General features: G+C 39.9%; 1 protein-coding gene across 1 annotated transcript; it reads right to left on the bottom strand.

The window, feature by feature from the left end:
* Positions 1-581: 581 nt before the first annotated feature.
* LOC134399617 (olfactory receptor 5V1-like) lies at positions 582-1,562 on the bottom strand. The gene has a single exon (XM_063127701.1). It carries the CDS (start codon positions 1,560-1,562, stop codon positions 582-584), a length of 981 nt encoding a protein of 326 aa, XP_062983771.1.
* Between the last annotated feature and the right edge of the window lie 13,739 nt (positions 1,563-15,301).

The following is a 15,301-nucleotide window of genomic DNA, read 5'->3' on the forward strand; positions in this document are numbered from 1 at the left end:
TTCAAATTTTACCTATCCAGAAATTCTAGTAATCTGAATCCTGCATATATCTCCCATGAAGTCTATATAAACAGCTGTTACCAAAATGTTTTAATAACTAAACAGTTTTGATACAGAACCTTTCTACACAAGATTGTTAATCACTGTATCTACTTTCAGTTCATCACAAAATTGAGATCCAAACTCTACACAAAGAGCTTTTCATTTTCTGCTTTTCTACCACATAACCTCTAGATGGCACTGTGCTATAGTGGAATAGTGCAAATATACACAAGTAGTACTTTCACTTTCAAAAATAATTTCATTTTCTCCACTCTAAAAATAACTCAGGAAAGTGCTATTAAAAAACAGAAGCAAAACTGGAGGTTTATGATGTTGTCTAAAGAACATGTAAACAACCATGAGCTGAGTACACAATAAATGTCTCGTGTAGAAAAATTCACATTGGTTATTGTCATTGCCTCTTTTTGTCCTCCTCAGATCCCAGGCCAGCCTCTCCCAACCTGATGCCCTGCAGATGTTTTGGACTACATCTCTCATCAGCCCCAGCTAGCATGGCCAATGGTCAGGAATGATGAGAATTATAGTCTAAAACTTTTGGAGGTCATCAGGTTGGGTAAGGCTGGCCTAGCTGAAGAGGAAAAATACTTCGTGGTCATTCTCATCAGGCCAGCCTTTACCTCTTTATTTCTTAGACTATAGATAATTGGATTTAACATGGGTGTTACAATGCAGTACAGAGAAGAAACCAAAGTATCTAAATCCAGGGAGTACCCTGAACTGGGCCTGTTATAATTGAAATTGGCAGTACCATAGAATATCACGACCACAGTCAGGTGTGAAGCACAGGTGGAAAAAGCCTTAGCTCTGCCCTTGGAGGAGTTGATCTTCAGGATGGTGCTGATAATGTGGATGTAGGAGACCAGAGTGAAGAGGCAGGGGCTGAGTCCTATCAAGGCACTGGCTAGATGGAGCACAGCTTCATTGATGGAAGTGTCTGAACAAGAGAGCTTCAGAAGCAAGGGGACATCACAGAAGAAGTGGTTGAGCTCATGGGACTTGCAAATGGTTAAGGACAATGTGAGGAGGGTGTGCACCAGCGAGTTTGTCACACCACACAACCAGGAGAATGCTGCCATCTTCACGCAAGCCCTTTTGCTCATGATGCTAGAGTAATGCAAGGGGCTACAGATAGCCACATATCGGTCGTATGCCATGACTGCCAACAGTACACATTCTGTTCCTGCACAAGTGATGAGGAAGAACAGCTGGGCAACACATCCTGCATATGAGATTGTTTTCCTTGACCGAAAGAAGTTAGCCAGCATAAGGGGGACTGTGGCAGAGGTATAACAAATGTCCAGAAATGACAAGATGCTGAGAAAATAGTACATAGGGGTGTGAAGAGTCAGATCAGTTCTAATCAGGGTTAGGATCAGAGTGTTTCCTACTAGAGTTATTGAGTAGATGGCTAAAAATACTAAAAAGAAGAGAATGTAGTGGTCAGGGTGGTTTGAAAAACCCATAAAGACAAATTCCTCTATGAAGGTTTGGTTTTCCATTTACTTGGGTCTGTTTCAAAAAAAAAGGAAAGGAAGAACTCTTCAAACGCAGAACAATAATGAATATGTAGAAAAGACTTGAGATACAGAGTCAAAGAGTTTGCTATTTAATCAAAGAAGCCAAAACTGGCACTGAAGTCTTCAAATCAAGTGAAATCCAAGTTGCACTTTGCTATAAAGTTAACCCCACAGTTAATTCATCAAAAGCATATAACCCAGTCTCCTAGCAGCCAGTCAACTGGATGACAGAAACAGAAGCCAAGGTAAATGCAGGGGAGGCAGTGAAAAGTAGGGCTTAGAGGAAGTAGATGTGCTGATGTGCATATTATTTACTGTAAAACTGTGCTATTGGGTTATCAGCAAAAATGTCAACATTATCTCAGTCCCTCATGTAGCCCACATGTTCATATAACTTATAAAGATCATTTCTGTTTATTTGTTCTACCTGGTTCTGCTGCATTTCCCCCATTATTTCTTGAATACCAAAAAATTACATATTATCTGCAGCTGATCCCTGCAGTGTATTTTGTATTATTATCCCTGCCGCCTTGAGGCCCAGTATTGGGCAAAAGGCGGGATAAAAATAAATTATTATTATTATTATTATTATTAATAATAATAATAATAATAATTAATAATAATAATATTTTGGAACACTGGTGATTCATTTTGTCAGAGCTCCAAAATGAGCTGCATTATTGAACCTGTGTACTGTTATATAGAAGCGAAAGAACTTCTCACAGCTGCAAAATCCTATTTGAATGAAAAGTATAAACCACACTTAAGTTCCTTGTCCTGCAGATAATGTTCATTTCTACAACATAGTTACTCATTGAAAAGCACCATATTATTATTATTGTTGTTGTTGTTGTTGTTTTTATACCACCCCATAGCTGAAGCTCTCTGGGTGGTTTACAAAGATTAAAAACATTAAATACAATATGCAAAATTTAAAAACACACAACAGACACAGAGAGAACATACATATTATATTTATACTGATCTTTTGCAATTAAACAGCATCGATGTTCTTGAATATCCATTATTTGGATTATGCCACCAGGGCCAGCCCTGTTATTAGGGAAAGTTGCCTCACATAGCTGATTTTGGGTGATTATAGACTATTTGTTTAGTCTATTATTGTTGTATTTTTACTGCCAGAGCGAGGAAGAGGTATTTGTGGGATTTTCTGCTTTTGGTATTTTGATGTCATCTTCTGTGCACTTTGACTTGGGAAGAGTTCGTGTACTGCTCTTCCTCAGCCATGCTGGCCAAAGATGATGGGAATTGTAGTCCAAAAGGCATCAGGTCGGGGAAGGCTGAACTAAAAATTCTAGTAAGGAAGGCATGGCTTTTACACAGGAACTTTCTCAATCTAGTAAGTCACAGACTTTGGCTGAGAAAAACAAAAGGGTTTATTCTATTTCTACTCAATTGCTGTGGATGCATTTTTGCTCCCTTGATGATAACAGTTGCTGCAACTCTTTACAGGTGCTGGATGTTTACAGTTAGTGCTCACAGACTTTCATTTGTTAAAAATGGCCTCCTCGTGGAGCTACAGAGAGAGAATGCATCTCAAGATGCTGGAAAATATAACTTCATTTTCAATAAAGCTCATGGAGGCCATTTTTAATCATTCCTGGGGCACTAGTTTCCATGAAATAAGTCATTTGTGGACAAATTTCTCTTTTGATGCTGGACACGCACACAAAACTCTTATTTTACCAACTTATTTTTCCTGCCAACCATATAGCAAGATAACTTATTTAGTTCCCACATCCTTGAAGCAAGATTAATTTTTAAAAATATCTCTTACCTCATAAATAATTTCCATGCGCCACAGTACACTAAGGCTTCGTCTTTCCTTCTTTACCCTTACATTGCATATAAGCTGATCTTGTTTCGTAGTTTTTCCTTGCGTCCTACGGGGTGCATATTTTCTCATAAAAATGTAATTTCTACTAAATCAAAGCTAAGCTTTCGTAGCTGGAATTTATATTTATTACCATTCTTCAGACAGAACATCGATTTGGACATTTTCATGAGAAATTATTTTGTTTATCCCAAATAAAACATTCATACAGCTCCTTACAGCTTGTGTGCAGGTTAACCCTACATTTTCTCACAGAGGATCAAAAGAGTTTATATAAAATGTAATAACGTCTGAGATCCAAAGAGCTTTACACAAGTACTTTGTGAGCCCAAGTTCACTTCAGAACCTGTTTTTTTCTCAATTAGCATTACGCCACCCTCCAATACACACACAACACACTTTTATAGCAAGCTGCCTCTGACTTTGGGTCGAGTTTGAAGCAGCTGATGATATGAGATGGAAATCAGTTGTTTGAAGAAAAGGAAGTCCAGAATTCTATCAGTTAGCTTCATCCCACATACCTGTTTCCCTCGAATTATCCCCTACAATGCTAAGCTGTTGTTGTTGTTGCTAGCTAAATCACACCCTGGGCGGCAGCACTCCTAAGATCCGTTGCATACCAGGAAAAGGGTTTAAGGGAGGAAATGTAAAAAAATAATTAAAAATCAATGGATGATCCAATCTGATTCAAATTTGCTATGCTTAAAGCTCTCCTTAATATCTATTACTTTGCCAATTTTGATGTCTTTATCTTTAGAATTTAGGCAGATGTAAGCATTTGTTTAATTTGAAGTTTAAGAGTATCAAATCCTGCTCCTGCGTCCCCAGTGGCTGCTCAGAAAACAATGATTCGGTCCAAAACTAGTAGCAAAATAGGTCGGGTCTTTTGGCTTTATAGCACAATTAAATCAGAATGAATGGGAGTACTTCACAGTCAAATCAGATTATAAACGGGAAAACTTCAGAGTACTTCACAATAAAAGCAGATTATAAGATGGAAAACTTCGGAGTCCTTTGCACGCAATTCGCAGTGATTGCACAGTATAATGCTGGTGTGACAAAGCTCAGTATCTCAAGCTGACAACTAAGCAATAGTTTGGATCCCATCCAACATCCCTATATAATCTAAATAAAAGTAACAAGTAGAACCTCATTCCAGTCACTCCTTTGTGTTCCTCCTCCCCATTCCTAATTTTCATCACCAAACCACCCAGCAGCTAGCTTTTCATGGCCACTGAACAGGCATAGCTCTTCTTCTTCTTCTTCTTCTTCTTCTTCTTCTTCTTCTTCTTCTTCTTCTTCTTCTTCTTCTTCTTCTTCTTCTTCTTCTTCTTCTTCTTCTTCTTCTTCTTGGTTTTTCATACATTTGCAGTGGAGACTGGTATCTCTGGTGTCAATGGTGTGGTGAATCTGCTCCGGGTTTCTGACTGAAACCCGGAGCAGATTCACCACCCTGCTAACATCAGAGCCACTAGTTGAGACTCCACTGGATGAGACCTCTTTGTGTGTGAATGATGCTGTTTTGGCTACATAAGGACCAATATTCAAAGAACTGACATTGTTGTAAGTATATAAGAGGGTGCAGAAAAATATTATTTTATCTATAAGCCAGATAAGCAAGTCAGTGTTTAAACACCTTCAACCTGATCCAGGAGATTTGCAAATGTAAGCTGATGTATTCTTTTAATTCGGCTATGGGGCAGTATATAAATTTAATAAAATAAATAAATAAATAAATAAATTTTAATTGGGCCATTTATTGATTTTCATTGTTTCATTGTATATCTTCTTGTTGCTGTTTTCATTTGCATTGTAATGCGCCCTGGGATAAAGGTTATGAAGGTATATGAATGCCTTAAACAAACAAGCAAATGCACAGAAAAGAGCTTGGTTCTGTTCCTGATCACAAATTCCTAGACTGAGCATGTGCTGAGAAGCACTGGGTTCCTTAATTCTTAACATATGAGTGCCCGCCTGAGCCACTATTTTGCACCTAGGTCCAGTTGGTGGATATTAGGGTTGCCATAAAAAATAAAGCAGATCCTACAAACCTGAAGTCTGAATTCCCTTGGTCTGACTCCCCCAGTGCTGTCTACATCAGCATCCTCCACTCTGGTGCCATCCAGTTGTGTTGGCCTACAACTCCCACTATCCCCAGTCATCATAATGAATGGGCTGGCAGGGAGATAGTGGGAGCTGAGCTGTAGTCCAACATATCTTATGACTCCCATATTGTAGTCCCAGGCACCGACTTTGGGAAGACTAGTCCACAACAACTGTGAGTTGGTCTGTAACATTTCAGGCATACCCTGTTGTAAGGAGGTTTGAGAGACCCTTGCAGTTCTCTTATACAATTCAAGGGGATGGGGAGAAACAGAAGGGGACTTTCCCAGCACATGCAATCCTTTTATACTGGACACGCCGGGGACTGAACCTGTGACCTACTGCGCATAACATGATGCTCTGGCACTAAGCTATGGCATCGTAAGGAGGAGGGTTTTTAAACACAGAACACACCCAAGCTTCAGAGCAGAAGGTCAGACGAGGGGACCCTATCCCAGAGTATCCATTCTGATTCTGTATGTCGAGAACACTACTAAAAAGTGAATTATTATGTGGCCTATAGAAAATAATATAAAAATAAAACAAATGATATTTCAAATCAATATCAGTCTGGGTTGATGGAGAGTATTGTTAGGAAATTTCTTCTAAAATGGAGAATATGGACATCTGCACCATCATGCATACTTAGAATAGGCCCAGTGAAACCCATGGGTTTTAAATTAGTCATGACTAACTTTAGTCCCATGCATTGCAATGGGCCTGACTCTAAAAGCATCAGGAAGTGTAAGAATCAGGCGGCCTCCTCTGCACATACACATCCGTTTCCTTTTCTTGAGATACTAGAGAGCCACTGCCAGTCACAGCGCACAAAGCCCTAGGCTAGGTGAAGCAATACTCTCCCTCAGGGCCAAACAACGTGGAGATCCATGATCAGAACTCTGTCCTCTTTTCATAAAAGCACTTGGAGGGGAAGAGCAAGCTGGATCGAGGCATGGAGTGGACGAGGAAGTTTTAACTCGTTATAAACACACACACACACACACACACACTGGGCCTGTTCAAACAACACACTAAGTCATTATTAAGCCGTTAACCCTTTTGCAGCAAATGGTTAGTGAGCATATTTAAACCATAGTTACATAGCCACCATGGTTAGGAATGGTTCACACCACATGCTAAGTCATGGTTCACACAACACACTAAGCCATAATGTTTAGCTCAAAATGTTTAAACACCGTGGCTTAGTGTGTCATCTGAACAGGATCATAGACTCTCCAATGCAAATCACCCCTCAGAAAATACTGGTAACTGTGGAGAAGAAACAATACAGACACCCGTATTGTACCTGTATACTTTCCCCCTCTATAGCTGTTGTTGTTATTTGCAAGAAATGTATACTCTGCCTATTCTAGATATTAAAAATGGATTCTGTATTGAAATAGCTGGAGGCTGGAAGACATCTTATTCTCCCTTGTGTTAGTACTTCCATGCCGACAGATCCAGAGACATTTCAGCTGACTGATCTGGATAAGGATAGAAGAGCATCGTCTATAGTCTTACATGTTCTTCACTTCTGAGTAGTAAGAACATCTTCAAGAAGTACTACCAGGTTTAGAAAAAGCACAAGAAACTTGTGGTGTCTTTTGGTTTATTTTTAAATAAAGAAGTAGAGCATAAGATAAAGTTGTGTATGTGCCTCCTCCCTCAAGGGTATGTACCCCATTTAGACCTTAGCTAGACCTAAGGTTTATCCCGGGGTCAAGTTCCAGGTTGATCAGTATAGAGGAGAAACCAGGGCCCTTTCTACACCTAAGGGTTATCCCAGGAAAATGGAGGGATCATCCCTGCCTGCTCCCAGGATATCCTGTGTGTTATTTACATGAACAGGGATGACTCCGGGACGATCCCGGGATAAACCTTAGGTCTAGCTAAGGCCTTAGTGTGTTGGCTCAAGACCTGGGAGATATGGGTTCAAACCCTCACTTCAATCAGGCAGCACTCTGGGCAACCCCATAGTGATAAACCCATTCACAGCTATTAGATGGACAAACTCACAACAATATTTCATATCTGCTCTCAAGTAAAGTATGAAGAGTGATTGCATTTATGTATATCACTCCATCTATTTCTCACAGTAAACAGTTTCCATTGAAACACATTCTTTTGGGGATAATGTCAGATGATGTGAAATTTCTGCCTGTGGCACTGGTGGTGGATTTTTCACACTTGCAGGTTACCACGATCTTGGATTTATTGAATGATGAGCAAACATGCATGAATTCACACTTAGCAGTACAGAAATACTTACCGGCTTTCACAAATGGACGAAGCATAACTGTTGAATTTGTCTATTCCATTCCTGATGGCCCCTAGTAAGGATGAGTCTAGAGTTCTATAAACAGGATGATAGGATGTATCAATTTCAGAATATAAAATGCTGTTAAGAAAATAGATGGGCTCCTACCTGCAATTGTTGTATTTCACAATGAACGACAGCATTGCTTCTTCTCAGAATCCTATAGATTAATTCAGGGAGCTGTATTTATCTATCAGTCTAAGACCTGGGGGACATTTTGTATTCAGAGAAGCATCTCAGGGACATATTCAAAGAACAGGCAATTAAAGATGCAATCCTACACACACTTATTTGGAAGTAAGTTCCATTGAATTCAATGGGATTTACTTCTGAGTAGAAATATATAAGATGATACGGTAAATGGTTTATTGCTTTTAAGAAAAACAGCAAAAATAGAATGAAGTTTACTTGACTGGTGAATATATATGATGAAATCCTGGCAGCATTTAAAGTCAGTCAGCATTTTTCCATTGTTTCACTTGAATTGCATCCTCCTTTTGAGACAAATATCCTGAATTCTTGGTAGCCATTAGTGGGGGTGGGGAAAAACAGAAACAGAGTAGGTAGAAAACAAGATAGAAATTGGACAGCCCAGAACAATGGGCTATTCCACATGTTATTTTATTATACACCTGCATTCACTGTGGAGCTGCATGTTTACAAATATGTATTTATCACAGCCACACCTTACATCAGGGGTCCCCAATGTTTTTGGGTCAGTGGGCACATTTGGAATTTTGAGAGTGTCATGGGTACTCTCACAAAATGGCTGCCATGGGGGTGAGCTTGCCCATGCATAAAATGGTTGCCATTGTGAACATGTCCAATCACAAAATATTCATTTCCCAGAAGGCAAAGTGGTGTGACCAAAAGAAAAGTAACTTGCCCAAGAACGTAAGTAGGTGGGGTCTTAGCTCCAAAACATAAAACAATCCTTTGAGTCCAAATAAAGGTGGTGCTGGATGGCAATATTTTGCTTTGCAGACCAGCTTCTTAGGCCTAATCTACACCAAGCAGGATATTGCATTACAAAAGTGGTATGAAAGCGGATTATTATTATATCTCTTTCTTGCTCATGGCGGTTTTTCTAGATGGACATGACGGGCTTTGCCAAGTCATGCTGTCTTTTACAGATTCAGGAATTTCCTGACAATTAAGCATGTTTTAATTATGACTGCTTTCTGGATGGTGGTGTGAATGTATTTTGGTAGGCCCAGTTTCTGAAGGTTTTCTATATAGTTTCTTGATGTGACTAATGGAATAATTGTGACCTTTTCCTGTTGCCATAGATCTTTGACTTCCATGGTCAGTGGTGTATATTTTTTTCTCTTTTCCTCTTCTTTTCCAACAACATTTTTGTCATTCGGTACCACTATGTCAAGGTATGTGTTTTTTTCTTTTTTGTCTATGACCATTATGTCTGGTCAGTTGCAGGATATTGTTTTGTCAGTATGAATTGTTCTGTCCCAGTATATTTTATGATCTGCATTTTCCAAGATTGTTTTGGGTATGTATAGTATGGTGTAGGTTGTTTGATAAGGTTGAATTTGATGGCCAGTTGTTGGTGAATTATTTTTGCAGCTGTTTTGTGTCTGTCCGTATGGTTCATTCCTGCCAGAATTTTACATCCTCCTGTTACATGGTCTATTGTTTCTTGGAACTGATGACATTTCCTGCATAGGTCTGTTTTTACATTGTTATCTTTTATGATATATATTTTTGGTAGTTCTTGGTTGCTATAACTTTATCCTGTATAACTAATAGGAATCCTTCTGTTTCTGGAAATAGCTCACCCTTCCTGAGCCATTCGTACAACTGTTCTTTGTTTATTTGTGTGTTCTGTATTATGTTGTAATGCTTCCCATGGAGTGCTTTTTGTGCCCTTTTTTCTTTTTTCTCTGTGAGTGAGAGTGGTTGTGTTTGGTCTTCGTTTTGTAGTGCTAGGTTAAGTGGATTGCAGTTTTTATCTGCTTTTACTAAGGCTTTATGGATGGGGGTGTTTTTAGTGTGGAAGAATTCTCTGAGTGATGTTATCTATTTAGCATGGATTGTGTTAATGTCCAGCAGAACTCTTCCTCCTCCTTTCCTGCTGATTGTTATTCTTTCAATGCATGAGTTGGGATGGAGCATGCAGTGTTTTGTGAGTTTGGTGTGATTGATTCTGTTTATATCTTCGAGTTCAGTGTGTGACCAGTGTATGATTCTGAATGAGTATGTGAGGATGGGTATTGCGTAGGTGTTGATGGCTTTGAAAATGTTTTTAGAGTTGAGTTTGAATTTTAGGATTTGTGATAGGCGAGTTTTATACTGCATTCTTAGTTGAGTTTTTAGTGATTGATTTTCGTGTTTTGTTGGAATCCTAAGTATTTGTATGTTTCATTTTCTTCCATGTTATCTAGTATTTAGTTATTTAGTGTTTCTGCTCTTTCTTCTTTCCATTTCCCACTTTCTATGTGTAGCATCTGTCTTCAGTTCTTCAGTGATTCACAGGAGGCCTTTTATCTGTGTCAGAGTTGAGGCATAGATTTTGATATCATCCATGTGATTGATTCTGTGCTTTGCTTGGTTTTGGTGTTTTATGTTGATGCTGTATGTGTTATTGTTAAGGGTGTTGGATAGTGGATTGAAACACATTATTATTATTATTATTATTATTATTATTATTATTATTATTATTATTTATTACATTTATATACCGCCCCATAGCCGAAGCTCTTTGGACAGTTTACAAAGATTAAAAGACTAAACATTAAAAATCAATATACAAAATTTAAAAACATAAAAACAGCTAACATTTAAAACAATTTTAAACTCTCAGCCAGGCCAAAGCTAGTTCTGGAGCCATGCTGTTAACATATGCTGTTAAATGCCTGGGAGAAAGGAAAAGTCTTGACCTGGTGCTGAAAAGCTAACAATGTTGGCACCAGGCAGGCCTCATTGGGGACATCATTCCATAATTGGGGGGCCGCCACAGAAAAGGTTCCTTGTTGCCATTCTCAGAGATTCCCTCGGAGTAGGCACTCAGAGGAGGACTCAGAGGAGGAAATGTTGGGCATAGTGTAGGGGTCGGTTCATGTCGGGAGAGGCATTCCATCAGGTATTGTGGTCCCAAACCATGTAAGGCTTTATAGGTTAAAACCAGCACCTTGAATCGGGCTCGGAAACATACAGGCAGCCAATGCAAGCAGGCCAGAGTCAGTCTTATATGTTCGAAACTTCTGGTCCCTGTTACCAATCTGGCCAGTGCATTTTGCAAAAGCTGCAGCTTCTGAACCATTTTCAAAGGCAGCTCCACATAGAGAGCATTGCAGTAATCTAACTTGCAGGTTACAAAAGCATAGACAACTGAAGCCATTTTTTCCCTGTCCAGATAGGGGCATAGCTGGGCCACCAACTGAAGTTGGTAGAAGGCACTCCATGCCACCAAGGCCACCTGAGCCTCAAGTGACAGAGATGGTTCTAGGAGAACCCCCAAGCTACAAACCTGCTCCTTCAGCGGGAGTGCAACTCCATCCAGGAGCCACACCAAGCAGGATATAGTCATATTTTAATATGTCAATGTATTAGTTTTATATGTTTTAATCAGTTTTATGTATTTTATAGAATTTTTGTATTCAATGTTGTTCCCTGACTCAATCCAGAGGAAGAAGAGGGTAAGGGTAATAAAACTTGTTGTTGTTGTTGTTGTTGTTGTTGTTGTTGTTGTATGAAAGTGGTATATGGTATGTGGCAATGGGCTCCATCACACCAGCATTTTACTGCGCTCTCATCATGCCTGGTTTGCTGTTTTGCAGTCACCATGCCTCTTCCCCTCCATTTTTCGTGTTTTCCTAGAGCGGGGAAAGTCCACCTTATTTTCTCCATGTGAGATTAAAGTACTCTTCCACCCTCGTGTATTGCCATTCTTGCGCCATGTCCTTTGTTGGGGGGGGGTGCTTTGAAGGGAGGTCTTGCTGATGAAAGAGGAGGGCGGGGCATTTCTCCTTCTCCATCATGCTGTGTAGAATGAAGGGGATTGTGCTCAGTGGGTTGAATGGACTTTTGCTGCTCCAGCCCCACCCCGCCTATAGGAATTAACAAAAATGCTTACATCTCTGTCATTTTTAAACATAAAGAGATGGAACTTGGCACAGTGATAGCTCTTACATAGGGATTTAGGAATGCCAAGTTTGAATCACATCCCTTCATTGGTTGTTTTACAATTATTTAATTTCCCCCCTGTAACCATTCACCCACATAAACACACAAAATAACTGGGCTGTGAAGCATGAAAACGGGGACACACTGAGCTCTTTAAACTGTGTAGAAGGGGTGGGCGGCAGCCTTGGGGATGTTTTTCCAACAAGGCATGGGGAAAAGAGTGTGTGAAAGTTTGGAAGCTGGCTTGATGTTAAGCAAAGAGGTGTTGAAGAAAGTTATCCCTGTGCTGTCAGGAGGGTTAAAGTCCTCCTTGCTCCTCCCCCGCAGTGCTTCCCAAACACTTTGGGGACTTCTGAGACATAAGGAAGTCCTGTCTGTAACTCCCCAAACTTTAACCATTGTGATCACTCCGATGTTGGGAATGCTCTGTATAAATAAATCAAGTCCCAAGTGGAGGCGCCCATGTCCATCACCCAATAAGAACCAATGAACTGGAGGGGGAAGGAGAAAGGGTGGGGTAGGGTGGGGCCAACGCAATAGTGGGAGAGCAAACAAGTGAAATGAGAGTCCCCCAGTACAGCAAAAATCATGAAAGGGACCAGCGCTTGCCCCACTAATGAAACGGAGGTCAAAATTGTGGGTGCATACCAGGGGGGGAAAGTAGGTGTGATAGAGCTCAGTGGGCCCCAACAGCTGTCATTGCACTTCCATACCGCTATAAAGCAGTAGTGTGGGTCCCTTTTATATACCTCTTTCATAGTGCAATACCCTACTTGGTGTAGATTATGCCCTAGTTTAAAATCAGGAGGGACAGGGAGACAGATGGGTATCAAAAGAAGTACCCATGGGCACCATGTTGAAGACTCCAACTGTACATGCTTTGTTGTACACTTAAACCATCTTAGATATATACTTAAAGTGTAATATACAAAGATATCCCAAGAAGCTACGCAGCTAATGAATGTTCCTCAGATTTCCAGAGCACCTGGCTTCAAATAACATTTCTAGGAGTTGTAATTAGATGTCATCATGATATCCAAGCTGAGGGCTGTGATTATTTCCAAAATGTCTGATGAGATTTTCTAACTTGAATTCTTAAAGGTTAGCCTTCTTACTTGAAATAATTCAACTCCATAGACTAATGCTGCAGACAATTATATATTCAGGAGAATAAGATTAAGTTGTTTTATGGCTTTATAAGCAAGTATTACAAGATCCATATCAATACTATAACTTTGTAATTCTATTGAATGAGGCATGCTTGAAAATGTCAGCTTCTCCAAAGACTAGCAACAATATAAGCTTGTGGTGTTTATAATGCACTGGAAGGTTTTAATTAACAAGACCATAAAATTGGGTGTTCGGAAGTTCATAAGGTTTGACCATCAGAGTATCGAAGCAGTCACTACATTATTCAGTTCGTTATAAAGTTGTTAAAATGTTTGATTTTCTCTCGCACCAACTTTTAAAAAAGTGAATAATCTTGTATGCCAGAACGGAAAAGCAGGTCTCTGGAGTTCTGTCTTGATGTGCTATTGCATTCCTTAATGAATGCTCTGGGCTCTATTTCTAATTTTGGAATTGAGCAAAATGAATTTGCTGCAATTTTCAGTCACTGGAGAATACTCTTAATGTACATTCCCCTATTGTTTATGACTTATGCAAACAATATCTCCTTAACAATGCCCATTGCAGCTAATTTGCAACTACAGATCTCAAAAATATTGTCTTGTAAAGTTTTAATAGAGCCCCATGCAACTTAATTATCCATTATTGGCAGTTTTTCTCCTGGGGTGATTACTTGAAGGAAGCTAGTGAACTTTGAAATAGCAAGATCTCAGATGGAAGGTTGATGAGTTATTTAGCAGGAGACCGGCATACGAGGGAATGGGGGACTCCCCTGACTCATTTTTGATCAACTTGTTTTCTCTCTGGCAGGATATTCCTTTGCATGGAATAATCTAATTTAAAGTTTGTTGGCGACTTCTCTCTAACTAGAACAGTCCCTGTTTAAAGTTCATTTAGCTATGAATGGAGAATGGATTCATCCACTCCTAAAAAGGCACGCTTCACATTTTGAAGAAGCTTTTGACAACCATTTTAATAGGTCTCCTGATGTTACTGAAATCCATTCTGGGTATTTTTGCAAGGCTGACAATATTTTCTCCAATTCCTGCTACCTACTGATTTGTGGATTCTTACGTGTTCACGAAGGCACAGAGTAATTGAATCTACTCTCAGTCCCAAAAGAGAAAGTCTAATTGAAAATCAATGTGGAGTTGTATTGGGGACAATTTTGGACATTACATTATTATACTCCAGTGCATTTTATTCAGGTACAAATGGCGATCGGTGATTACTGATGTCCCAGGAAAGTTATGATCTTGTAAGCATAGAACACTGCAGAGAACAGGAAAGCATATCATAAAGAATTAAGGGAATACAGGAGCATACTAAAACAATGGACACAGAAAGAAGGTCACTGAGATTGGGACTCTGAAATCTTAGACCCAATCCAACTGACGTTTACTGAAAAATGAGCATCACTGAAATTCAGTTGGGCTTACTCCCAAGTAAGCATGCATAGAATTGCAGGCTAGGTATGCAGAGCAGAGGCACAGAATATCTTTCGGCCTGAGGGCTAAATTCCAGTTTGGAGAAACTTTGGTAGATGGAGCCAAAATTAAAAGAACATTTAAGCTTAAAGTTCTTACTGTCAGTAAATAAGCCTTAGGAGGGGCATTTCAAACATTTAGAATGGGGGGGGGGTGTGACACAAAAGCCGGGAAACCACTAAATGAGCGGTTGTGGGAAATGGCACAGCCAATTGGGAAATCAGGGAAGACCTGACTGAGACCCCAGGAGGGCCAGATTTGGTCCCTGGTTCTGAGGTTCTGCACTTCTGATGTATAGGAATGACTACTTTAAAATAAGTACCCATAGTGCATTCTCTTATCACATTCATAAGGAATATTTAAGCATCATTATTCAGAAATAATTGCTACTTCGTCCAATGGACATAGCTGCACTTCCTTGTTATTGAGCTCCATCAGATGAGCATTTTATTGCACACTTGTTGCTGGGCACTCATGGATTTTTGAGGGTCCCTCTCACAACGTCGTCTGTCTCCCGCACGCCTGCCACCCCTCTGGCCTTCCTCACACCACAAAAAAACACCCAGGAAGTCCGATATATTTTTAAGAATGGAAGTTGCTACCTCCTGTGTGCAGGAGAAGCAGCACGATCAGAACAGCCCACTGAATGGGCCATGTGCAATGAAAATAGGGGTGGAGAAGCAACGGTAGG

The sequence above is a fragment of the Elgaria multicarinata genome, chromosome 5, assembly GCF_023053635.1.
Source record: "Elgaria multicarinata webbii isolate HBS135686 ecotype San Diego chromosome 5, rElgMul1.1.pri, whole genome shotgun sequence".
Classification (NCBI taxonomy): domain Eukaryota; kingdom Metazoa; phylum Chordata; class Lepidosauria; order Squamata; family Anguidae; genus Elgaria; species Elgaria multicarinata.